Source organism: Bubalus kerabau, chromosome 4 (genome assembly GCF_029407905.1).
Source record: "Bubalus kerabau isolate K-KA32 ecotype Philippines breed swamp buffalo chromosome 4, PCC_UOA_SB_1v2, whole genome shotgun sequence".
NCBI lineage: Eukaryota > Metazoa > Chordata > Mammalia > Artiodactyla > Bovidae > Bubalus > Bubalus kerabau.
The window spans coordinates 43,611,551-43,637,295 of NC_073627.1; the positions used below are offsets into that span (position 1 = coordinate 43,611,551).

Genomic DNA, 25,745 nt, shown 5'->3' on the forward strand with positions numbered 1-25,745 from the left:
TGAAGAATACGCAGTGGTATTTTTAGAGAATGTAACTAAACTTGTGCTTGTCTGACAGTTTTTCAAGATTAGATTCTGATTATACACCCCTGGCCAGAACACTAGAAGAATATTGTGCCCTCCCAGGGTATCTTATCTGGAGGTATACAATGTGTCCATTCCTCACTGGTGTTACCAATTTTACTCACCCGCTAAAGGCATTGTCTCTGGTTTTCCAATGTGTATAGGCAAAGTTACCATTTCCTACCTTGTATCTAACAAGCAATCTGTGGAGAGATACTTTAAAACCATGTAAACATCTTGCTCATCAAAATTTTCCCTTAGATTTAGCAAACACTAAAGCCCCAAACAAAATGACAGTTCACTATGATGATAACAAAATGCTGATTCCCCCCCATAAACACCTATGCCATTCCCTTCACATATATCAGTCAGGCATTCTATTTTAAGGAAAAGCTCTCCCTTTTCATCCATCCATCCTTCTCTATCATGGAAATTATGAATTCCCTTTTTATTAAATGGGTATAATTCACTACTATCTTTATACTGATGTTCAAATTCTTTCAGATATGGCCCTCCAAGCTGGCTCCATTTTCTTTCTGACAGGCCCCATTTTCTTTTTCTTTTTTTTTAAAGCACTTTTTAGCTTTCTGATACAGGGTCTTATAAGGCTTATCTTTTATGTTCCCTGCCCCTGCAAGAAAATGATACATTTCTCCAGAAAGCCTAGATGGGAGGTGAGTTTGGGGGAAAATGGATGCATGTGTATATCTGGCTGAATCGCTCTGCTGTGCAGCTAAAACTATCACAATATTAATCGGCTATACTCCAATATAAAATGAAACATTAAAAAAAATAACCTACATGTGGAAGAAGTCTCACAGAATATCTACTGAACACTGGCAGAAGACTTCATACAAAACAAACAAAAAAAGATTTCATACAACCCAAGTTGCAAGAATGATCACCATGTAACAGGGTAGGGTGAATTTAAAAAAAAAAAGGAACTGGGACAGGACTTGTGCCCCTGAGGGTGAGCTATGAAAGAACAAAGTTCCCTCAGTCTGGGAATCCCCTTCACTTCTTGGGAGATGGGCTGGGACAGACAGTGAGCTTCACAGGCTCAGAGAGAGTCCAGCAACCAGCCTGAGGGAGACAGGGCAGGCAGAGACCAGCACAGATGGTCCTGGCCACCTCCCTTTACTCCCCACCCCAAAATGCACATCTGGGCCGCAACAGAAATCACAAAGGTCTGTCTAGTCAAAGCTATGGTTTTTCCAGTAGTCATGTATGGATGTGAGAGTTGAACCATAAAGAAAGCTGAGCGCCAAAGAATTGATGTTTTTGGACTGTGGTGTTGGAGAAGACTCTTGAGAGTCCCTTCGACTGCAAGGAAATCAAACCAGTCAATCCTAAAGGAAATCAACCTTGAATATTCATTGGAAGGACTGATGCTGATGCTGAAGCACTTTGGCCACCTGATGCAAAGAGCTGACTCCTTCATAAAGACCCTGATACTGGCAAAGACTGAGGGCAGGAGGAGAAGGGGGTGACAGAGGAAGAGATGGTTGGATGGCATCACTGACTGAATGGACATGAGTTCGAGCAAATTCCAGGAGAGAGTGAAGGACAGGGAAGTCTGGCGTGCTGAAATCCATAGGGTCGCAAAGAGTCGGACACAACTGAGGGACCAAACACAAGTTAACACACATGTAAAGGGACAGGCAGGGCCCTACCACAGCAGCCTCATTTTCTAGGAGCTCACAGTAGATGTGGCCCCCCCTCTATGAGCTCAACACTGGTGGATTCACACTGCTACTGGCGGCTTTGTAAGCCCAGTGTCTGAGGGGCGTTACGGGGGAATACTGGTGCTTCCAAAGATGGGGAGGTCCAGTATTGGCAACTGCGGGATTTGAGGGCAAAGGCACACAGAGGCAGAGCCTGGGTCTGGACTGATTCTATAGCCCTCATGGTAGGTCCAGGTGCCTGATTGTGGTGGATCTCCCCAGTTGGTTTTGTGAGCACAGAACCTGAGGGATATCCAGGGTGACGGCCTGTATTCCTCAACTGAGGTGGGGTCAAGGGTAGTGCCAACTACAGTGTACTTTGTGAGTGCACACAGCAGGCTGCACCACAGAGCCCACTTCCTGGTGGACAGCTTCTGTGGAGGCATACACAGTGGCTGCACTCCCAGCAGAAGCACCCCATTCCCACCTACCTCATACCACAGCTCAGAAACCAATTTGGGGGCTTCCACTGCAATAACTGGGAAGCAGACCTTATCTCCAACAGGGCTGTGACAATTACAGAGCAAACAGGAGGCCCTGCTCAACATCCAGTGCGCTATCAAGAGGATAAAAGTCACCATACACCGAAGAAAGACGTGGCAGGCATCTGTATTAAAAACAGTCCCTGGGCCAAAAATATCAGACTCACAAAGGCTACATAAGGATGCTCTCACATAATGAAAGGGAAAAAGAAATACTATGTGAGCATTAGCCAAGGAAACCTATCAATAATATCAAAAGTAGATTTTTAAAGCAAGAAATACTGTAAAAGGTAAAGAGTGAAATCTTAATGGTAATGGGACAATTCAACAAGATACAGTATTCCTAAATTTGTATATTTCTAGTAACAGATTAGAAATGTATAAAGTAAAACAAGATAGAGCTAAAAGGCAAAATAGATATCAGTGGAGATTTTGAAACACCTCTTTCAGTTACTGACACAGACAAAAACAAACTAGTAAAATCAAAAGACTCAAAAGATCTGAAGACTATAACCTACAAATATTAGCCATTTGACATACATAGATCATCGCACCAACAAAATTTTCCAGTGTACACACTAGAAGAAAATAATCACAAAAGATACATTGACTGATCAAGTAACCCAGATACACAAGGAAATCCTGAAAACTCAATTAAAAAAGAATACCCAATTTTCAAAAAATGGATGTAATATTTGAACAGATACTTCCAAAGACATGTGAATGGCCATTAAGCCTATGAAAGAGAGCTCAACATCACCAATCATTAGGGAAATACACATTAAAACCTAACTAAAATACCATTATACACCCATCAAATTAACTCCAAATGACCATCAACATCTAATGCTGGCAAGGATACATACACTGAATTCTCATACACTGCAAATGGGAATGTAAACTTTCTACTTAGTGAAAAAAGTCTGGCAATTGGCCATAAAACTAAATATACACCTTCAACAAATCTTGGGTAATTACTTAGAAGAAATGAAAAACTGGGTCCACAAAAAGACTTTTGTGGACTTTTGTAAATAAAAAAATCTTTAAATTCAAAAATGTTATTAAAAACAAAGAAGGACATCATGTACTAATAAAGGTTCAATACATCAAGAAGATATAATTGTAAACATTCACACACCTATGGACAGACCATTATGTATAGACAGTTCTACAATAACAGTTGGAAACTTCAACTGTTATTTAGTCACTAAGTCATGTCCAACTCTTTTGCTACCCCATGGACTGTAGCCCATCCAGGTTCCTCTGTCCATGGGATTTTTCAGGCAAGCATACTGGAGTGGGTTGCCATTTCCTTCTCTAAAAGATCTTCCCAACTCAGGGATCAAACCCACATCTCCTGCGTTGGCAGGCAGATTCTTTACCACTCAGCCACCTGGGAAGCCCTGAAGACTTCAATACTCGAAAGAAGAGGACAACCAGACAGAAAATAAGTAAGGAAATAGAGAACTTAACATAATAAACCAACCAGATATACAGAATGCACATTCTTCTCAAGTGCACATGGGATATTTTCCAGGATAGACCATGTTGTGCCAAAAATCAAGTCTCAACTGATTTTTAAAGATAGGTATCATCCAAAGTATCTTCTCTGACCTCAACAGGATTAAGTCAGAAATCAATAACAAAAAAGGAAAAAAAGGAAAATTCACAAGACTGTAAAAATTAAACAGCATACTTTTAAACCAATGTACCAAAGAAGTCATAAGGCATGGTAGAAATACTGAGAGTTAAATGAATAAAAAAATACAACACATCAAAACTTATGGAACCAAGTGAAAGAAGTGCTCAGGAGGATATACATTTGTTCCAATTTTTTAATAAGCCAAGAAACTCAATAACTAAAACTACTTTCATATTATATACACAGAGCAATACAAGTGACTATAAAATGAACTATGGCCTCTGTCTCTTTATATTATTATTTTTTATTTTTCCATGACTGAATTTTAAGTATTCTGGTCACTGACTTAAGCCTTTAACACTTACAAAATAGACTGCTCCAAAGCTTCCATGGCCAATTTCTCTGAGATCTGTGAAGAGCTTCTCTGGATCTTCTTTGAAGAAGAGCTCTGCAATTTCAGGGTCCTTCAGGCTGCCCGCACGGTTGGTTGATGGCATCCTGCTGGGCAATCAGCTGTCTGATTCTAATTTTATACTGCTATCCCAATCCTTGGTTCATCTGTATGAATGAAGCCACGCTGGCATAAGCTATTGTAGAGAAATAAGAGAAGAAAAAAGTCAGGAAAAGCTGCTAAGAATAATTTGTATAAGATCATTTTCTGATAGCATATATAAAGTTACTTCAGGCCGAGAATTTCACTGAGAAAGAAGTGTGATCTGCTAGTTCTGCTGCTGCTGCTGCTAAGTCACCTCAGTCGTGTCCGACTCTGTGTGACCCCATAGACGGCAGCCCACCAGGCTCCCCCATCCCTGGGATTCTCCAGGCAAGAACACTGGAGTGGGTTGTCATTTCCTTCTCCAATGCATGAAAGTGAAAAGTGAAAGGGAAGTCGCTCAGTTGTGTCCGACTCTTAGCAACCCCATGGACTGCAGCCTACCAGGCTCCTCCATCCATGGGATTTGCCAAAGAAGAGTACCAGAGTGGGGTGCCATTGCCTTCTCCAATCTGCTAGTGCAGGAGTTCCTAAATCTGGCTCATCATCACAATCACCTGTGGGGCTTAAAAAAATAAAGGATTCCGATATGCAGGTCAGGAAGCAACAGTTAGAACTGGACATGGAACATCAGACTGGTTCCAGATAGGAAGAGGAGTACGTCAAGGCTGTATATTGTCACCCTGCTTATTTAACTTATACGCAGAGTACATCATGAGAAACGCTGGACTGGAAGAAACACAAGCTGGAATCAAGATTGCCAGGAGAAATATCAATAACCTCAGATATGCAGATGACACCACCCTTACGGCAGACAGTGAAGAGGAACTAAAAAACCTCTTGATGAAAGTGAAAGAGGAGAGTGAAAAAGTTGGCTTAAAGCTCAACATTCAGAAAATGAAGATCATGGCATCCGGTCCCATTACTTCATGGGAAATAGATGGGGAGACAGTGGAAACAGTGTCAGACTTTATTTTTGGGGGGTCCAAAATCACTGCAGATGGTGACTGCAGCCATGAAATTAAAAGACACTTACTCCTTGGAAGGAAAGTTATGACCAACCTAGACAGCATACTCAAAAGCAGAGACGTTACTTTGCCAACAAAGGTCCGTTTAGTCAAGGCTATGGTTTTTCCAGTAGTCAGTCGTGTATGGATGTGAGAGTTGGACTGTGAAGAAAGCTGAGCGCCGAAGAATTGATGCTTTTGAACTGTGGTGTTGGAGAAGACCCTTGAGAGTCCCTTGGACTGCAAGGAGATCCAACCAGTCCATTCTAAAGGAGATCAGTCCTGGGTGTTCTTTGGAAGGAATGATGCTAAAGCTGAAACTCCAGTACTTTGGCCACCTCATGCGAAGAGTTGACGCATTGGAAAAGACTCTGATGCTGGAAGGGTTGAGGGCAGGAGGAGAAGAGGACGACAGAGGATGAGATGGCTGGATGGCATCACCGACTCGATGGATGTGAGTTTGAGTGAACTCCGGGAGCTGGTGATGGAAAAGGAGGCCTGGCGTGCTGCAATTCATGGGGTCGCAAAGAGTCGGACACGACTGAGCGACTGAACTGAACTACACATAGGGTAAGCATTACCAGACACACAATTTAAAAATTAAATAAATGTTTACATCTTAGAAGGTTTATCTAATCCTTACCTAATTCTGAGGTAGTGAGCCCACTGGCAGAAGACATAGGCTATTAAAAAAGTATGCATGCCAACTTAAGGTGTACCCATAGGAAGTTTCTAACAACAGAAAGGTTAGATTCCCATCTATTAATGATTTTCAAATGTAAGAAAATACACAAAGAATTTAACTCAGTAAGTTGTCTTTCTTTTCCTTTCATATGCCAGTGTTTAATCAACTCTTTATACAGACATTCCAAAGAAAAATGCAATGGGAGAAAGTAATGAATTTAACAGACAACTAACTGCTTTCTCTATAAACATGACTCACATTAAAATATAGCCTTTATCAAATCTGCTTCATCAGTAAGTAGATATTACAGACAGCAGAATTACCAGGGAATTTGTTGGTTATCAGTTCCTCTATATCAGATTACCTAATTTAAAAAATGGCGGTCATAATTGAGAAGCTTCAGAATCTAGGTTCTGGAATGACACTACCTGAATATGTCCTGGCAACACTAATTACAAGCTGTGAACTGAGTAGCCTTATTTTCCTAAACTGTAGAATGAAAACAATAGCCTACCTAATACAGTGGTTGGTGAAGGTTAAATGAATAAATATAAGCATAGATTAGTATTTAGGCATAGTAAGCACTACATTAAATGTTAGCCACTTAACTAAATAAATTCACCAATTAAAAAAAAAAAATCTCCCAAAGCTATTTCATTTGCCTCCTAATTAATGTCATTAGATTCTAACTCTCCTCCACTTCATAAAGCTTTTAAGCAGGTATCTAAAAAGGTCCAGAAACAAACCCATGTATGTGTACCTAGGAATTTAGCATACAGTTAAAGAAGAAACAAATTTTGTCGAGAGAACTAAGAACCCATTTGGAAAAAATTAGAGAAATTATATCCCTATCACATACCTTATATAAACACTACTGCTAAATGGCTTAACCAGGCCTCTCAAATCAATGAGTGAAAAAAAGTATTTGAGAAAAATAAGTGTTGTTGAGAGACACCAATAGCTATTTGGGAAAAAAATAAAACACCTGTTCCTCAAACTAAACATCAGAATTATATACGGGTTAGAACAGCAAATATTAAACTTGGAAGGAGGGGCCATGAAAAGACTTCAAATAAAAGGGACAAATAATAAACTTGGGGAAAAAAATGTTTGAAACTTACATTTACAAAGGGTTAGTATTTCTAATATGTAAAAAGTTTCAACAAACAAGACAATAATCTGACAATCTTACATTCTTAATATACAGTTTCTAAAAACAGCATGCACGCGCACACACACAGACACACACAAAGAAAACACTACCCAACAGTTCAGCAGAGACATGGGTAGTTCACAGAAGAAAGAAAAAAATACAAAGAAAAGAAACAGTCATTAAATATGTGAAAATATGTTCAACATCACTCAAAGTATAAGAAATACAAGTTAAAACTATCCTAAGATTTAATTTTATACCTATCAGAACAGCAAAAATCCACCACACGCTGACATGTGGTGCAAGAGAAATATGCACTTTTATACAGTGGCAGTGGTATTGCAAAAACAGTACAAAACCTATGGAGAAAAACCTACAAAAATCAAATGTACCCTTAACATTTCACACAAAAATCCAACTTTAAGGAACCCATATCAAAAACACTTATATAAAATATAAGCAATGATAAATGCACAAAGTGAGGAACTGGGGGAAGTCCCTGCTGGTACAGTGCTTAGGACTCCACGCTTCCACTGCTGGGGGCCTGGGCTGATCCACAGTGGGGGAACTAAGATCCCATAAGCATTGCGCACACTTCCCCCCACCCCCAAATTAAATAAAAAGATAAAAAAAAACAAAGTGAAGAACTGGAACTCATTACACTGCTGATGGCAATTTGAAAAGGTACAACCATTCTAGAAAACCATTTAACAGATGCTTTTCAAATTAAATAAACATTTATTATGTGATGTAACAGTTCCTTAACTAGATATCACTTATTCAAAAGTTATAAAAACAAAGGCACACAAAAAGACTTGTACATAGCAGCTTTATTAATAATAGTCCCAAACTGCAAATAATACAAACGTCTATCAACAAATATATATATATATATATATAAAATAAAACTGTGGTATATTCACACAATGAAATTCTTTTAAAAGTAATAAAAAGGAATAAACTACTGATCCATGCAGCAACCCAGAAGACTTATCAAAAGCATTATGCTCCATAACTCCCTGCCAGTCCAGAAGTTAGGAATCCAAGCTTCCACCTCAGGGAGTGGGTTTGATCCCTGGTCAGGGAACTAAGATCCCACATGTGGGCAGGAGGTGGAGGAGGGGTGGAACAGCCAAAAAAGAAAAAAAGGGCATTATTCTCAAGGGGAAAAAAAAAAAAAAAGCCAGAAATCAAACAGTAAAAACTATATGATATCCCTGATAAATTTTCAAATAGGCAAAACTAGTATACAGGGAAAGATTCATGGTTGCTTGGATCAGCTTTGGGAAGAAAAGAGGAATTGACCACAGAAGGGCTCACAGGAACTGTCTAGGGTTCTAGAATGTTCTGTATTTTGATTTCAGTAGAGAATCACTCCTGTCAAATTCAAACTATATTAAAATGGATGCATTTATGTATATAATACCTCAAAGTAATAACTTTAAAAAATAAAAAGGTTTAAAATCTAAAATATATAAGTATATACAACAAATTTATGAACAAGGTATAGAAGGATGTGTATTAAAATGGTAACATTTTCTTTGATAAAGTAAGGCTATGAACAGCATTACTTGTTAACCTAGACATCTATATTATCTGAATTTTTATACCAACCACTTCTAAAAATTAAAAAAATTTTTGAGAAAAATAGAATATATTTTTTTAACTAGAAGCATACACACTCCAACTAGAGAGAACATCTAAAAGGTTATTAGCACTTGAACTTACAAAAGACTAATTCATTTAAAAAAAATCTGTATATAAAAAATTGAGTTGAACACAAAAACTGAAATATCCAGAGCACACAAAACTAAGGGTTATTATTCCTTAAATATGGTGGCATCAAAACTAAGGGTTATTATTCCTTAAATATGGTGGCATCATCCAAATCACTGAAGAAATAACAAATCCACCAAAATATAAATGACCAAAGGATATATATAAACATTCCAAAAAGAGGTAATATAAATGACTGTGGAGAGGAGTCAAAACTTGAAAGTATAGCCATGAGTCTTCTCATTCCATTTTTCTCCTTTATCCCTTTATCTCCCAGTTTTGACCTAGGAGTGTGATCTAAGTTACGAAACTATATTTAGGGTGCTGACAAAAAACACTTAAAGAAATTCTCCCCGTGTCCAAAGGGCCAGAAAAAGGGAATCCTGTGATCTGGAGATTGGCAGGAGGGAATGCCTTCTTTTTGGTCTTTTTTCTCTCCTCAGCCATAGAATAGCACTGTCCCAGCAACAGAAAAAAACCCCAATGAGAAAACCAATCTCTCTGGTCAGAAAAATTGGGAAAACAGGGCCTTTGTCATCCAAAAAGTATGAGGGGGAATTCCCCTTATTTTTTTCCCCTCATCTCTCTCCTTTCCCCACTTCATTTAAGGGCAACCCCAGATATGGGGAGCTGTACAATGCAGAGGTCTAAAAGCTCTGACAGAAACATGTCTTTCTGGAACTGGGAATAAGGCCCTGGAAACTGAAGAGCATGGGGGAAATCATGGAGAGGAGAGAGCTGGAAAAGAGATCCCCTAATTCTCTGTACACGGAGAAGGCAATGGCACCCCACTCCAGTACTCTTGCTTGGAAAATCCCATGGACAGAGGAGCCTGTTAGGCTGCAATCCATGGGGTCGCTAAGAGTCGGACACCTGAGTGACTTCACTTTCACTTTTCACTTTCATGCATTGGAGAAGGAAATGGCAACCCACTCCAGTGTTCTTGCCTGGAGAATCCCAGGGACGGGGGAGCCTGTTAGGCTGCAATCCATGGGGTCACACAGAGTCGGACACGACTGAAGTGACTTAGCAATTCTCTGTACAAACCAGTACAATTATGATTTATGTCTGTGTAAATAGACTCAAAGAGGTGCAGCAAAGACTATGCTAAAGAGGACCTAATCAATGATATACACCACTGCCCAAGTCTCAGATTATCACTGAGAGGTACACTGAAGGGCAAATCCAAAGAGCACAGCAAAGGTTTTGAAAACAGAACTGATGGTAGAACTAGTTTCCACAGAAAGTAAGACAGAACTTGCCATCTAACTGGTAGCTGTCTGAAATGAACAAATCAACACTCTCCAGAGGATATGAACAGGATCAGAAATGACAATATTCAAAATGTCCAGGAAAAAATCCAAAATTACTTTTCATGTAAAAGCAAATAAATAATATACATAACTGGAAAGTGTGACAAATTATCAAGTGAAAAGGGGGCCAACAGATGCCTATTTTAACATGACTCATGTTGGAATTATCACATAAAGAAATTAAAGCAGCTATTATAATCAAATGAGATAATGGTTAACACTCTTGAAACAACTGAAAAAACAAAATTCTTAGCAGAAAAACTATTTTTTTAAAAAAAGAACCCAAAAAAAAAAAAAGAACCACATGGAAAATTTGGAACTGAAAAATACAGTATCAGAAAATTTTTTAAAAATTCATTGCATGGTCTCAACCAGAGAACAGAGATGATAGAAGAAAGAGTCAGTAAACTTGAAAGGAGAGCAAATGAAATTATCTAAAATGAAATAAGAAAAGGAAAAAAATGATTGAAAGAAATGAATGGAGCCTTAGTGACTCAAAGGACAATATCAAACTAAGTTTTACATCACTGACATTCACATAAAGAGAGGAAAAATAAATTGGTAGAGAAAAAAATTGTTTTGGTAATGGCAGAAAACTTCCTAGATTTGACAAGAGATATAAATTTAGAGATTCAAGGAGCTCAGTATATTCCAAACAGGAAAAATTCAAAGAAAATCAGGGCTGTCCACATCATAATCAAAATGCTAAAAAACAAAAGTAAACAAGAATTTGAATGACCACAGATTTTGCTAAGAAATACTGGAGGTCCCAGAAAGTAGAATAATATATTTAAAAGGTGAATCTGTTCCCAGTAGATCTGCTCTAAAAGAAATACAAAATACTAAACAAAAGAAATTTGGAGTGGCTACATTAATATCAGACAACAGACTTCTGAACTGGGTTAGCCACAAGGGATAAGGAGCAACTTACATAATGATGGTATGCCATTATCAAACCCTAAATTTGTATTCACCTGAATAACAAAAGAACTTCAAATAAAATGAAGCAAAACTGATACAACTGATAAAGAGAAATAGGACAAGCCTATAATTATACTGAGAGCCTCCAACACTCCTTTCAGAACTTTAAAAGTAGTCTGAAAATATACAGAACACTGTAGAACACCACTATCAATGAATGTGAGAGGGTGGCAGAAGATGAGATGGTTAGAGAGCATCACTGACTCAATGGTCATGAATCTGAGCAAACTCCAGGAGATAGTGAAGAACAAGGGAGCCTAGTGTGCTGCAGTCTACAGGGTCCCAAAGAGTCAGACACAGCTGAACAACAACCCCAAAAACTTAGCTACTGATAGCCTACTGTTGAACAGAAGCCTTAGTGATAATACAAAGTCAATTAAACATACTTTGTATGTTATATATATTATATACTGTATTCTTACAATAAAGTAAGTTAGAGAAAAAGAAATGTTAAGACAATCATGAGGAAGAGAGAATACATTGGCAGTACCTACATGTATTTACTGAAAAAAGCCTGCATATAAGTGGACCCATGCAGATCAAATCCATGCTGTTTGAGACTCAACTGTAGTCTCTGCAAAGATTACACTTTACACTGTTAAGCTCGAGTTAACACAGAGTCATCAGTGTAAAACTGACAAAGGTACTTGATTTGAATCTTGTTCATCTTCAAAAGCTGTCGTGAAAAACTAAGGGAAAAGAAAACAGCAGAGAGGAACTTTCACAGCAACCCTAACCATAAACTCCTTAATTTCTGCCAAACGTAAATATTAAGTACATAAATACCCAAAGTACAGTACTAATACAGCTTGTTAAACTATCAGTTCAGTTCAGTCGCTCAGTCGTGTCCGACTCTGCGACCCCATAAATTGCAGCACGCCAGGCCTCCCTGTCCATAACTCCCGGAGTTACCCAAACTCGTGCATCGAGTCGGTGATGCCATCCATCCATCTCATCCTCTGTTGTCCCCTTCTCCTCCTGCCCCCAATCCTTCCTAGCATCAGGGTCTTTTCCAATGAGTCAACTCTTCACACGAGGTGGCCAAAGTATTGGAGTTTCAGCTTCAGCATCAGTCCTTCCAATGAACACCCAGGACTGATCTCCTTTAGGATGGACTGGTGATCAGGCTTAAAAGATATAAGCATGTGTAAAAAGTTCTATGAGACTGCAATAATCTTCCTTACAAAAGAAAAAACCAGACTATTAGATTATATTTTAAAGATATCTAATCTGTTCTTCAGGGAAAATATCATTATTATAACTCACCGTATCTCTCCTACTAAAAGAGAATAGTAAAAGATACTAAGAATCCTCTAAACAGCAAAGGAGATCTAATTTGTTTCTGTTCCATTAAAATAGACCAGAGAAGCTTATCATTTATTAGGCTATTGAGGGCTGAATGTAAAAGATAACACAGTTTCTGTGGATGAAATCATTTTATTCAATCCTAAAACACAAATCTCTAAGAAAGTTGATGAAACTAGAATTAAAACCCAATATACTTTAAAATCTCAGGCTCTTAGGATTTTCAGAATTAAGTAACTGCTCCACATTTGCAAAAAGTCAAATAATTGACAATAACATCAGTCAAGCAATAGAAAGAAGGGGGAAGGGTACTGATAATCACAGCATATTCAGTATTACTTGAGGAATGCTCCTTAGATGAACAGTGATGATGTCATGGTATTCCATCTTTAAAGAACCTTCAGATTTTCACAAAAAGGACATTGTTGGCTTTATGCAACTGCTTCAATACCATAACGCCCTTTTCCCTACATCTGTTACTCAGAGGGCTCAAGCTTAGAAACGAGCCAACTTAGTCAAATGTTCAATCACTTTAGAGAAAGAAAAACTGTCTCTTTACAGAGAATGGGCAGACACACATTATACTGTCTACTATGTCTTCCCTCAAAAGAAACACACATGTATACCAGTTGCTATACCAATAACTAAAAATGATAAATACAACTGAGAAATGCCACCAATGAGATAAATTTGATGTTACAGGAACTCCCATCTGGCTTAACTGACACAGAACTCATTTGATGTCTGGTACTTCAACCTACTTATAAATATTATATATAATTACAAAATTTTAGGATTGGAAGAAATTAAGAGTATTTGGTTTCAAAAGGTCACATGCCTTTCTCAAAACCACATGGTGAATTAATGGTGGAAAATACAGAATCAATCCTCTGAACCACTGTTAAGTATGTCCAATTGAAAAGAAGGAAAAAGGTAAAAAGCAAAAATAATAGTTAAAGAAGTCACTGGAGGGACTTCCCTGGTGGTCCAGTGGTTAAGAATCCATCTTCCAAAAAAAAAAAAAAAAAAGAATCCATCTTCCAATGCAGGGGACGTGGGTTCGATTCCTGGTCAGGGATTTAAGATCCCACGAGCTGCAGAGAGCCACAACTACTGAGCACACAAGCTCTGGAGCCCAGGTGCTACAACCAGAGAGAAGCCTGCACACCACAACGAAAGATACCACATGTAGCAACCGAGACCCAATGTAGCCAAATAAATAAATGAGATGTCACTGGGTCGTTGGGTAGGAGAGCCTTACATGGAGCAGTTATGAATATTGTTTAATTTTGAGCATTGATAAAGATATAGAATGTATAAGTAATATGTAGCCATAACCACGTCTTGTAGTCTTACCCTTTTGTATCTTTCTTTAAACCAGCCCACTTTCCTCCATCCCAACAATCACCTATTTGCTCCATCCAGGCTATTTACGTTACCTGGGCTACTTATTATCATGAACTTCAACAGGGTGCCACTGCATCCACTTTTGGCCCCCCTCCAATTCATTTGGTCTCCTATAACCAATAAGCTTTCAAAATGCAAATCTGATTATGTCATCCCCTCTATTTAAGTGCTCAATGCCTTTACACTTTACTAGGGTTGAAACAAAAATCCTTACCGTGACTTTTAAGAAACTGTATGGTCTGACACAACCTACTCTTTATCTTCATCTCCTTCCAACTTCCTGTGCTCTGATGACAGGGGCTTCCCAGTTTATCACTTGTGCTCCTCTTTCTACAGAGTGGTGAACAGACAGTGACTAAAACACAGGTCCTGAAATCATATTATCTAAGTCCCCAAACTGGATCTGCCAACATACTTACGGTTGGCAGTTAACTTGTTGGACAAGTAACTTAATCTCTCTAACCTCAGTTTTCCCATCTCTAAAATTGTTGTTGTTGTAGTTGCTAAGTTGTGTCCAACTCTTGTGAGCCCATGGACTGTAGCCAGCCAGGCTCCTCTGTCCATGGGATTTCCCAGGCAAGAATACTGGAGTGGGTTGCCATTTTCTTCTCCAAGGACCTTTCCAACCCAGGAATCGAACCTACATCTCCTGCACTGGCAGACAGACTCTTAACCACGGAGCCCCCACGGAAGCCTCTAAGTCATGCGAGGTTTGTGAGGATTAAATGAAATATGCAGATAAAACACTGTGCTCAAAATTATTAAGTCAAACTCCTCTGCTTTTTGATTTCTGGTTGTCATCTCCACAGAGCAACTTTTCCCAATCCAGTTCTTCCGGGCACAATTAATTGGTTTTCTGTGTGATACTTTCTTAAAATTTGCTTATGCTCAACTAACACATCTCATCGTACTGAATTATTTAAGCATCTATTTATCTCACCTATCACTGAGTTCCTTAAAGGCAGAGGCTACCTTATTTATCTTTGAATCTTATATACCTAACAATATCTCTCATAGAGAGTAGGCATTCAAGAAGTGTCAGAGTAAAAAAAAAGTGTCAGAGTGAATATATATATTACAAAGGTAAACAATGAAAAATATGGTTTTAACAAGCAGAAATTGAGACACTAAATACAAAATTTTGCTGCACATTTATATTTTGTCAAAGTGTAATCCTTAGCCACCTGCATGAAAATTGTGTAGCATGTTAAGAGTCACTGGATTAGAATAACAAAAGCTAACCCAATTATTAAAAGTAAATTTAAATAAGAAAATTAATCAAAATACTACTGCAACGGCCCTAAAAATAATGAAGTTATTTAACTGAACCTATTATAGAATTAAAGTTGATTATTCATAAGGCAAGACTGTTGATAGGTTCAACAACTTCTGAACAGGAGAATCTGTGGGATAAAATACAACTGTCTTGAAATTATTTCCAATATGATATTTTCCCTAACACAGACATAGCTTGGAAGGAAAAAGGGACAACTTAAAATATATAAACAATTTAACCTATACCAAACCGTGCCCAAACCTGAGAAGAACTAACAAGCAGCTATATGAAATACTTTGGATTATTGGAGAAAAGATATATCTGCTCTCAATTATTTCCATTATAAATTCCACTACATGAAGATTCACTTTCAAGTTACATTTCTAAGCTTTATGCCCTCCCTAGTATTGCCCCTCAAAACAGGCAGTTTAACAATACTCATATTTTATAACTTTCCTTTCAATTATTACACAACCCTGCTTTTCTGTCATTTTTGTTCAAATGGAAGAAAAAGTTCTTGAAGTTTTCCCAAATCTCAATAAATTTATAGTTTTCCTTTAATAGTAAAGCAAAATTATAAGATATAAATGGAATTTTTTTTTTTTACTGTCAAAAGATCTGGTATATGGATTAGATCTTAGAATCTCTTTCAAAAATAAAAACAGGGCACACTGTGTGACAGATATAAACAGACTCAGAACATGAGCACTATAAATGGAGGTTCAGATAGATATCCTTTAAGTCAAAATTTATGCATGAGGGTCTGACGGGTTAAGTGGTTTGCAGAAGTGGAATTTAAAAATCTGAATTTACTAAATTCTAAGGTAGTATCCTGAATTGGATCCTGGAACAGAAAAAAAGTACAACAGTGGAAAATCAGGTAAATGTGAATAGAATCTGTAATTTAATTAATAGTCTTAAATCAATGTTAACTTTGTCATTTCAACAAATATACCATGGTTATTTAAAATATTAACATTAGAGGAAGCTGAGTGAAAGGTATGTGAGAACTCTCTGTATTATCTTTGTACTTTTCTCTAAGTCTAAAATTATAAAAATAAAAGGCCTATTTTAAAAAGTCTAACTCAAGCTAATTTCTAATCCAGAATGTTTCCCTTCTGTTTCCATAAAAATCTCAAAACATAAAGGAATTAAGTTTTAATACTAAGTGTACAGAGTATATAATACCAAATAACAAAGCACAGCACTTCCCTAAAGCATCTCCTAACAAAAAAAGAAAAATCAAAAGAAATCCTGTTTTTCTGTTTAATAATGAAGAGAATTAAAATTCACTGAATTATTCTTATATTACAGCATTTTTCTTAGTTTATTGAATTGTCACAACTGTCCTAAAATAATTATCAACCCAAATTATACTCGAGGCTCAGAAAAGTTAAGTAATTTAATTTGCTCATTGTATCACATAGCTTAGTAACAGAGCCAGGTTTCCACTATACGTCATCAACCTTCTTTAACTTTTGTTAACTTTAGTTATCTATATATTTACAGGAGTAAGAAGCATTTGAAACTAAATTTTAGATTCTACCTCCAGAGTATTTCATATCAAAACCATTACTAGCCAATCACACAGCCACTACCTTTTATTAAGATCTCTGTTACCTCTTCAGAAGTTCTTCAGAAGAAAGCCTCCCAAATGAGAATTCGAATCTCTAGGCTTTCCTCCTTAATTCATTATGATGTACTATTGAGTAGTTGTTTGCTGGCCTCCCAAACATCTATCCCCACTTTTCAGTAATGGCATTGATTTCCTTTTGGGAAATTACCTCTCCTCTGCTTAGGCAGTACTATCTATAAAAATGCCAGATTATCACCTCACAGATGAATGGACATCAACCAAGATAAGCCAATAAACTATTTCCAGGGATTCTGAATTTTGAAAAAAATGACCAAAGTTATGGGGAAAAAACGGATGACATGCTTTCATTTAGGTGGCATCCAGATTAGACTATCAATTCATTCCTGATAGTAAGACCCCAGGAACTGCCCGAGACAAGCTCTCCAGCTTTCCTTTTGAGTTTATGAGTAATTTAATACTCTTATAATAAATCTTTTCTCCTTAAGCAGTCTATTTTCAAACTAAGATCTTAATGAATAGGGCACCCCCTGACTCATTTAACACCTCTACAGCACCACTCAATCCTCCTACTCAAAAACTTTAAATGGCCCACAACTTCTCACCATTACAATCTTCACTAGACAGACCTTTCCAGGTTCTCCATATCTGAGTCCAATAAAAGTTTTTAAACTTATTTCTCACCAATGGCATGACATATATTTATTAGTGCTATTCTCTCCCCTTGCAATGCTATCAAATACCTTCTCTGCCTAAAAATTCTATCTACCCTTCTAAAACTACTTCAATTGTTCCCCTGTATGTAAATTCTTATCGATTCCAATAATGCACTAGGATATTGTAGGAAAAACTCATGCCACTCTATATCTGTTTTATTACATATCTGCATTCACTTATTTCTATATGAGTTACATTCTTCCACTGCCCCCACTAGCTTTTCCATAATGCAGAAGACGGAGTAGAAAAATGTCAAGTATGTGCTGTCAAAATTCAATCAATAATGATGCCATAACATTGGCCATACTACTACGATAAAATTTAAACCAATCCTAATGCAAGTTCCCTGGATTCCCTGGTGGCTCAGACGGTAAAGCGTCTGCCTGCAATGTGGAAGACCCGGGTTCAATCCCTGGGTCGGGAAGATCCCCTGGAGAAGGAAATGGCAAACCACTCCAGTACTCTTGCCTAGAAAATCCCATGGATGGAGGAGCCTCGTGGGCTACATACAGTCCATGGGGTCGCAACTGAGCGACTTCACTTCACTTCAATGCAAGTTCTTCAAGCACAAAGAAAATGATACTGAACACAAAGTCAAATCTACACAAAGAAATGGAGAGCAAAAGAAATGGCAAATATATGGTATAACTACAAAAGACTTTTAAAAATAATTTTAAATTATCGTTTAAAATACAAAAGGCTGTTTACATGAAAATAACAACAATGTAACCTGAGTTTTTAACACACAAGAAAAATGTATGAAAACAATAGCACACAAGATTAGAGGGAAAAATATAAGAATGCCATTGTAAGGCTCTTACATTACATGTGAAGTGTTATAATATTTGAAAGTGAAATGTGTTAAGTTAAAAGGCCTATTGTAATCTTAGTATAACCACTTTAAAATACATATGGCTTGTTAAGACAATAGTGGAGATAAAATTAAATAAATAAATATACTTAATCCAAACAAAGGAGGGGGAAAAATGACAAAAGAAATAACCAAAAGATGAGACAAACAGAAAGCAGACAGCAAGAAGGAACAGTGAAACCCAACCATATTGTTATTTTCATTAAATGTAAATGGTCTAAGAACACTCCAAATAAAAAGGAGAGACAGAATGAATTACAAAGCAAAGCCCTTTTCAAAAAGGCAATTAAAAAAAAGCTCTCAACAGGAAACTCACAAAGACAAAAATATCTTAAAAATAGAAGGATATAAAATCATGCAAACACTGTTAAGAATACCAGGGTAGCCTTAAGTACACACCCAAAAGAAATGAAAGCAGAGGCTCAAAGAATATCACATACCAAGGTTTGAAACAGCGTTATTTACAATAGCCAAACGTGAAAGTAAAAAAAAAAGAATAAGTGCAAAGTGTTAGTCACTCAGCTGTGTCCAACTCTTTGTGACCCCATGGACTTTAGCTCCTCTGTCCATGGAATTCTCCAGGCAAGAATACTGGAGTGAGTAGCCATTCCCTTCTTCAGAGGATCTTTCTGACCCAAGGATCGAACCCAGGTCTCCTGCACTGCAGGCAGATTCTATACCATCTGAGCCACCAACAACAAACCAAGTATCTATTAACAGATGAATGGATAAACATATACATACAAGGAAATATCATTCAGCCTTTTTTTTAAAAAGGAAGGAAATTCTGAGACATGCTATACCATGAATCAGTCATGAAAACAAATGAATAGCTAACATTTCAATATTCCTCTCTATAATTGAGATAACAAGTATAGAAAACCAACAGGTGTACAGAAACTTAACAATCAAATAATCTGACTTAATTCACAGTTAAAAAATACTCCATGACTAAATGCAGAATACACTTTCTTCTTAAGCTTTATGGAACCAATCTAGACTATACACTGGGCGAGAAAACAAGTCTAGTAAATATAAAAGAATTAAAGTCATACAAAGTGTGTTGTCTGACCACACAGAACTAAAAATTAAATTAGGAACATTCCTAATTATTTGGATATTAAACAACATACTTCTAAGTGACACATGGTTGGTCAAACAGCAGGACATAAGAGAAACTAGAAAATACTCTAAACTGAGTAACAATGAAAACATGGTATATCAGACTCTATAGTTCACAGGTGAAGAAGTACTTAGGAAATTTAATAACACTGAATCATATTATTAGAAAACAAAAAACATGTGAAATCAGTAACATAAGATTCCAGCTTAAGAAACAAACAAGAAAAGAGCAAATTCAACACAACACAAGCAGAAAGAAGGTAATAAGAACAGTAAAAAATCAATGAAATTAAAAACTGAAGAAACTAAAAGAAAAATAAATGTCCAGTTCTTTGAAAAGATAAAAAACAGTGAAATCTCTAGCAGATTGATACAGGAAAAAAAAAAAAAGAAATTATACCAATTACCAGTATCAGCAATTAAAGAGAGGATATCACTACAGACCCTAAAGACATTAAAAGAATAAGAAAATATTATGAATAACTTTTACCAGTTAATTTGATAACTCAGATGAAATAGACAAAGTGTTTAATAACCTCAAACTATCAAAGTTCACTCAAGAATAAATAGAAAACCTAACTTCAATAGCTCTGTTTCTATTAAGTAAACTAACTTTATAGTTAAAAGCTTTGCAAGAAAGAATATATGAAGCCCAGATGGTTTCACTGGCATATTTTACCAAATACTTAAGAAATAACACCAGTTATACATAAGTTCTTCCAGCATTTACGCACTTACTAACTTATCTTATAAAGTCAACAATACCATGATATCAAAACAGAGATGAACAAGAAAACTACAGACCAGTATCCCATATTGACATAAAATGCAAAAATTCTGAAAAAAAAAAAAAGAATCCTGCAAATTATGAAAATAATATATCATGACCAAGTACAGTTCATCCCAGGAATGAAAATCCATCAATGTAATTCACTCTATTTGACTAAAAAAGCATAACCATATGATTTCAGTAGATGCAAAAAAAACAAAAAATTGACAAGGTTCAATCCATTCATGACAAAAAAAAAAAATGAAAACAGAGACTCAATATTGTTAAGTTGTCAATACTCTCCAAAATGAGACAAAGATTCAACACAATCTCAAAAGACCAGTAGTCTTTTCTGGAGAAACTGATTCTGAAACTTGCATTAAAAAGCAAAGCACCTGGGATAACCAAAACAATGTTGAATAAAATACAGCTGGAAATCTCTGACTGAACTCAAGACACCAGAAAACTACAGTAATCAAGACAGTGTGACATTGGTGTTAGAAACAAATGGAATGGATAGAGACCAGAAGCAAACCCATAAATATATGGTCAGTTGTTTTAGGACAAAAGTACAAAGATAATCAAAAGGGGAAAGGACAGTCTTTTCAACAAATGTAATGAAATATATATATGTTTTAAAACCCTTACCTCATCCTTAAACAAAAACTCAGTCAAAACGAATAATGGACCTAAATGTAAAACCTAAAACTTTAAAACTTCTAAAAGGAAGTAAAGGACAAAAATTTTTTGTGACCTTGGTTTATACAAAAATTTCTTAAAAGAAACTGACAAACTAGACTTCATCAAAACTGAAAACTGCTCTTTAAAGGATACTGTTAAGAAAATAAAAATCAAGACATGACTGAGAAATAATACTGGCAAAACCTGTATATATCTAATAAAGGGCTTATAAAAGAATAAACAAAGAATTTCTAACTAAATAACAGCCCCATTTTAAAATGGAGGAGATGGGCAAATAATTTGAAGACACTTAGCCTATGAAGAGTATAGATGGCAATTAAGCACATGAAGTGGAAACCAAAATATGAATCGCCCCCCTTTTAAGGGGTGACCTAGACTTAGTGGGGCTTCCCACGTGGCACAGTAGTAAAGAATCCGCCTGCCAATGCAGGAGACACAAGAGACATGGGTTTGATTCCTGGGCCCAGAAGATCCCGGGGAAAGGAAATGACAACCCGCTCCAGTATTCTTGCCTGAAAAATTCCATGGACAGAGGAACCCGGCAGGCTATAGTCCACAGGGTCGCAAACAGTCGGAGGTGACTGAGCAACTGAGCACACACACAGACTCAGCAACTAAATTCCCAAGAACAGAGTAGGGAAAGGGAAAAACAGTAACTTTACAGTAAAACCTGGCCAACACTACAGTAACCAAAGGAAGAATGCTAACGTTATCAGTGTGTCATGTGGCCTATCTTACACCCCATGATTTGATAAGACAGGCACTATGGTATTCTTCCCCCAAACCCATCATTTCAGGCTAATCATAAGGAAAAAAAAAACCTAGATTGGTGACATTCTTCAAGATACCTAATCAGTAGTATCAAGGTCATGAAAACCAAGGACATAAAGGACAGAAACTATCATATTTCAGAGGAGACTGTGACAGAAACAGAACACTAATGGAAAAACTGGTGGGGAAAAAAAACCTGGTGAAATCCAAATAAAGTCTGTGAGTTAAATAAGTAATATACTCATGTCAGTTTCTTTCTTTTTTATAATTGAGGTATAGCTGATTTACAATACTGTGTTACTTCATGATGTACAAATATTCAGTTATACATACATGTTCTTTTTCATATTCTTTTCCATTATGGTTTATTACAGGATACTGTAATATTTAGTTCCCTGTGCTATACAGGTAAGACCATGTTGTTTCATGTCAGTTTCTTAGTGTTTGACAAAAGTATGTTTAAACACATAGTCTCAGGGTATTTACTATTTACAAAGGGGAAAATTACAGTACAGAAATAGAACAAATACCACCTTAACAAACCATATTAACATCAACAGTAAAACATATCAACATCACATATCAGATCCCTGATATGATGATGCACTGAGAAGGCCACAATATACTCCGCAATATTCTTAAAAATATATCATCAGTCTAATCATGAGAAAACACCAGAGAAGCCCAAATCAAGAGACATTTTAAAAATAACTGATCAGTACTCATTAAACATGACAAGGATAAAAAAAAGTGACAAAGATTGAGGAACCACCAACAGACTGGAGGAGAACAACGACTCATGACGAACTGCAGAGTGAAGTCCTGAAACAGAAAAGGGTTATTACTAAAAAAAAAAAAAAAAGTAAAATTTAAATAAGGCCTGAGGTTAAGTTCACAGTATTATACCAACATTGATTTTCTTGTCTTGGCAATTATTTTTTAGTTATGGAAGATTAGGGGAATGCAAACTGGTACAACCATTACGGAGAACGGTATGGAAGTTACTTAAAAAACTAAACACAGGCAGTGGATAAGAATCCACCTGCAAATGCAGAGGACAGAGGCTTGATCCCAAGATTCCACATGCCACGGAGCGACTAAGGCCAGGTGCCAACACTTCTGACCCCACACTCTAGAGCCCACGTGCCACAACTACTGAGCCCGCATGCTGCAACCACTGAAGCCTGCACGCCCCACAGGCTAGAACAAATGAAGCCCGTGTGCATAAAGCCTGTGCTCAACGACAGAAGTCACTGCCATGAGCAGCCTGCACACCACAATGAGGAGTAGCCCCTGCTTCCTGCAACTACAGAAAGCCCATGCACAGCAACGAAGACCCACTGCAACCAAAAAAAAAATTGCAAAAATAAATAAGTTTTTTTAAAACTGGAAAAGAAAACTAAATATAGAACTACCTTAAGAACCAACAATCCCACTCCTGGGCATATATCTAGAAAAAACTACAATTTGAAAAGATACACGCATCTCAATGTTCACTGCTGCGCTATTTACAATAGCCATGTCATGAAAGCAACCTAAATGTCCATTGACAAAGGAGTGGATAAAGAAGATGTGATACATATATACAATGGAATATTACTCAGCCATAAAAAACGCAAAATAATGCCGTTTGCAGCAACATGAATGGACCTAGAGACTGGCATACTGAGTAAAGTTAAGTCTGATAGAGAAAGACAAATATCATATGATATTGGTTCTATGTGGAATCTAAAAAATGGTACCAATGAACTTCTTTAAAAAACAGAAACAGAGTCACAAATGTAGAAAACAAACTTATGCTTAGGGGGAAAAGAGGGAGGATAAATTGGGAGATTGGGATTGACATATATACACTACTATATATAAGACATAACTAAAAAGTACCTATGGTACAGCACAGGGAACTCTACTCAAGACTCTGTAATGATCCATATGGGAAAAGAATCTTAAAAAGAGAGGATATATGTATATGTATAACCCATTCACTCTGCTGTACACCTGAAACTAACAAAACATTCTAAATCAATTATACTGCAATAAAAAATTTTAAAACCTCCTGACTCTTTAGTGAAATTGCCAAACTTAGAACCCTTACCAATAATTATGTATTAAAATGGTATTCTAGCATTTACTTTGATTTCTATAATTCAAACTTAATCCTATGGAAGAAATATTAAAATAATTAATATTGATTCCTCTGCAGTTAATGAATTTTTATGGTATGCCAAAATATTAGCAAATTGAGAGATACATTTTATTCTAAGTAATTACTGTAATAGTTCAAGTAAAAGGATGATTACCTAAAATGAGGGGCAAAATATCCTTTAAAATATATAAAATTTTAAGGGGAGAAATATCAGTTTTGACCATACATTAAAAGATATAATTATCTTAGCAAATCATTAACACTGAGGTGTAATAATGCTCCATGTTCTAATATCCAAATATATACAGTAATTCATACAGGAAGAGGAACTACATGTAAATAAAGCATTCTTATTTCTATCAAGCTTGAACCAATTTGCCTTCATCTGACATAACAAGACAATAGCAAAACCAACCAGTAAACCAGAATAAGCATAATTCATTCAGTATTTACTTGGTCTTTACCAAGTCTACACACCGTCCTAGATGTTAGGGATTCTGAAATGATTAAGTGGGAAGGCAAATATAGGAGAATTTGACTTAACAAATATTTATTAAATATTAATAGTAGATGAGTAAAAGACAATCCTACCTTGAAAAGTGCCCCTTTTAAAAAATCAATGAGTTCAAAATCTGCCTTTATGAAGTACCAAACAAGGTACCAAATTTAACTGCAAAAAGGGAAAGTCTTGAATCATTTTCTTACTCAACACATTAAAAGTCTTTTTTTCTGCTTTTCTTTAAACTGAAGTTCACATGATGTACAGTATTATGTAAGTTACAAGTGTACAACATAATGACTCAATTTTAAAAAATTCTATTTCATTTATAGTTATTATAAAATATTGGCTATATTCCCCATGTTTTACAGTATTATCCTCATAACATATTTTATACTTTATAGTTTGTACTTCCTAATTTCCTTCTCCTTTTTGCCCTCTGGTACCCTTGATTTGTTCTCTTTATCTGTGAGTCTGCCTCTTTTTTTACAAATAGTTTTTAATTAAACAAGGCTAAAGGATAGCAAACATACTCCTTCAGTTTGCGTTAATGCAAGAAGTTATTCAATATATTCTATTTGACTTATTGCAATAATTCCCAAAATATAACCACCCCTTTTCTAATGATCCAATTATTTTCTCTACGACTTCTCATGGAATAACAGGCTTTTTCCCTCATAAGTCTAATAGGCACTGTGAATCTTATATGTGATTCTCTCCATCCATTGAAAAAGAAGCAAGGAAGAATGAATTCTCAATCGAGTTCTTTCAACTGTGAATACCATTAAAATATGTTAAGAGGATAGTTTTCATGTTAAGTGTTCTCATCACAAAGCAAATAAACAAAAATATCACAAAAGACAAGAAAATTTGGGGAGGTGACAGATACCTTGTTGTGGTAATGGTATCACAGGTGTACGCTTCTGTCCACCCATCAAAATGTATACACTAAATATGTGCAATTATTTGTATATCAATTGTACCTCAATAAAGCTAAAACTATCATGGATACTTTCAGAGTGTTTTACTATAAGCCTCTTAGTATCCTACCTTTATTTTCACCTGCTTATTTTTATTGTCCATTTAATGTATTATATGTGTTTATGTTAGTCACCTGAAATCAAGTACTTTGGTATGTATAACTGCAAATTTTATGTTTTCAGGCACAAAATCAAACCAGCATCTTTCAATGCCAAGTCAGAGAACAATAATCAAATAGCTGAAGCAAGAAAAGTCCCAAAGTTATT

General features: G+C 36.4%; 1 protein-coding gene across 1 annotated transcript in view; it reads right to left on the reverse strand.

Moving 5' to 3' along the window:
- Positions 1–25,745, reverse strand: part of TAOK1 (TAO kinase 1) — a 107,552-nt gene that overhangs the window by 57,510 nt on the left and 24,297 nt on the right. Inside the window, exon 2 of the mRNA XM_055577078.1 lies at positions 4,277–4,498. Within this exon, the coding sequence (XP_055433053.1) occupies positions 4,277–4,408 (132 nt within the window). The 5' untranslated portion in view covers positions 4,409–4,498. The remainder of the gene's footprint in view (positions 1–4,276; positions 4,499–25,745) is intronic.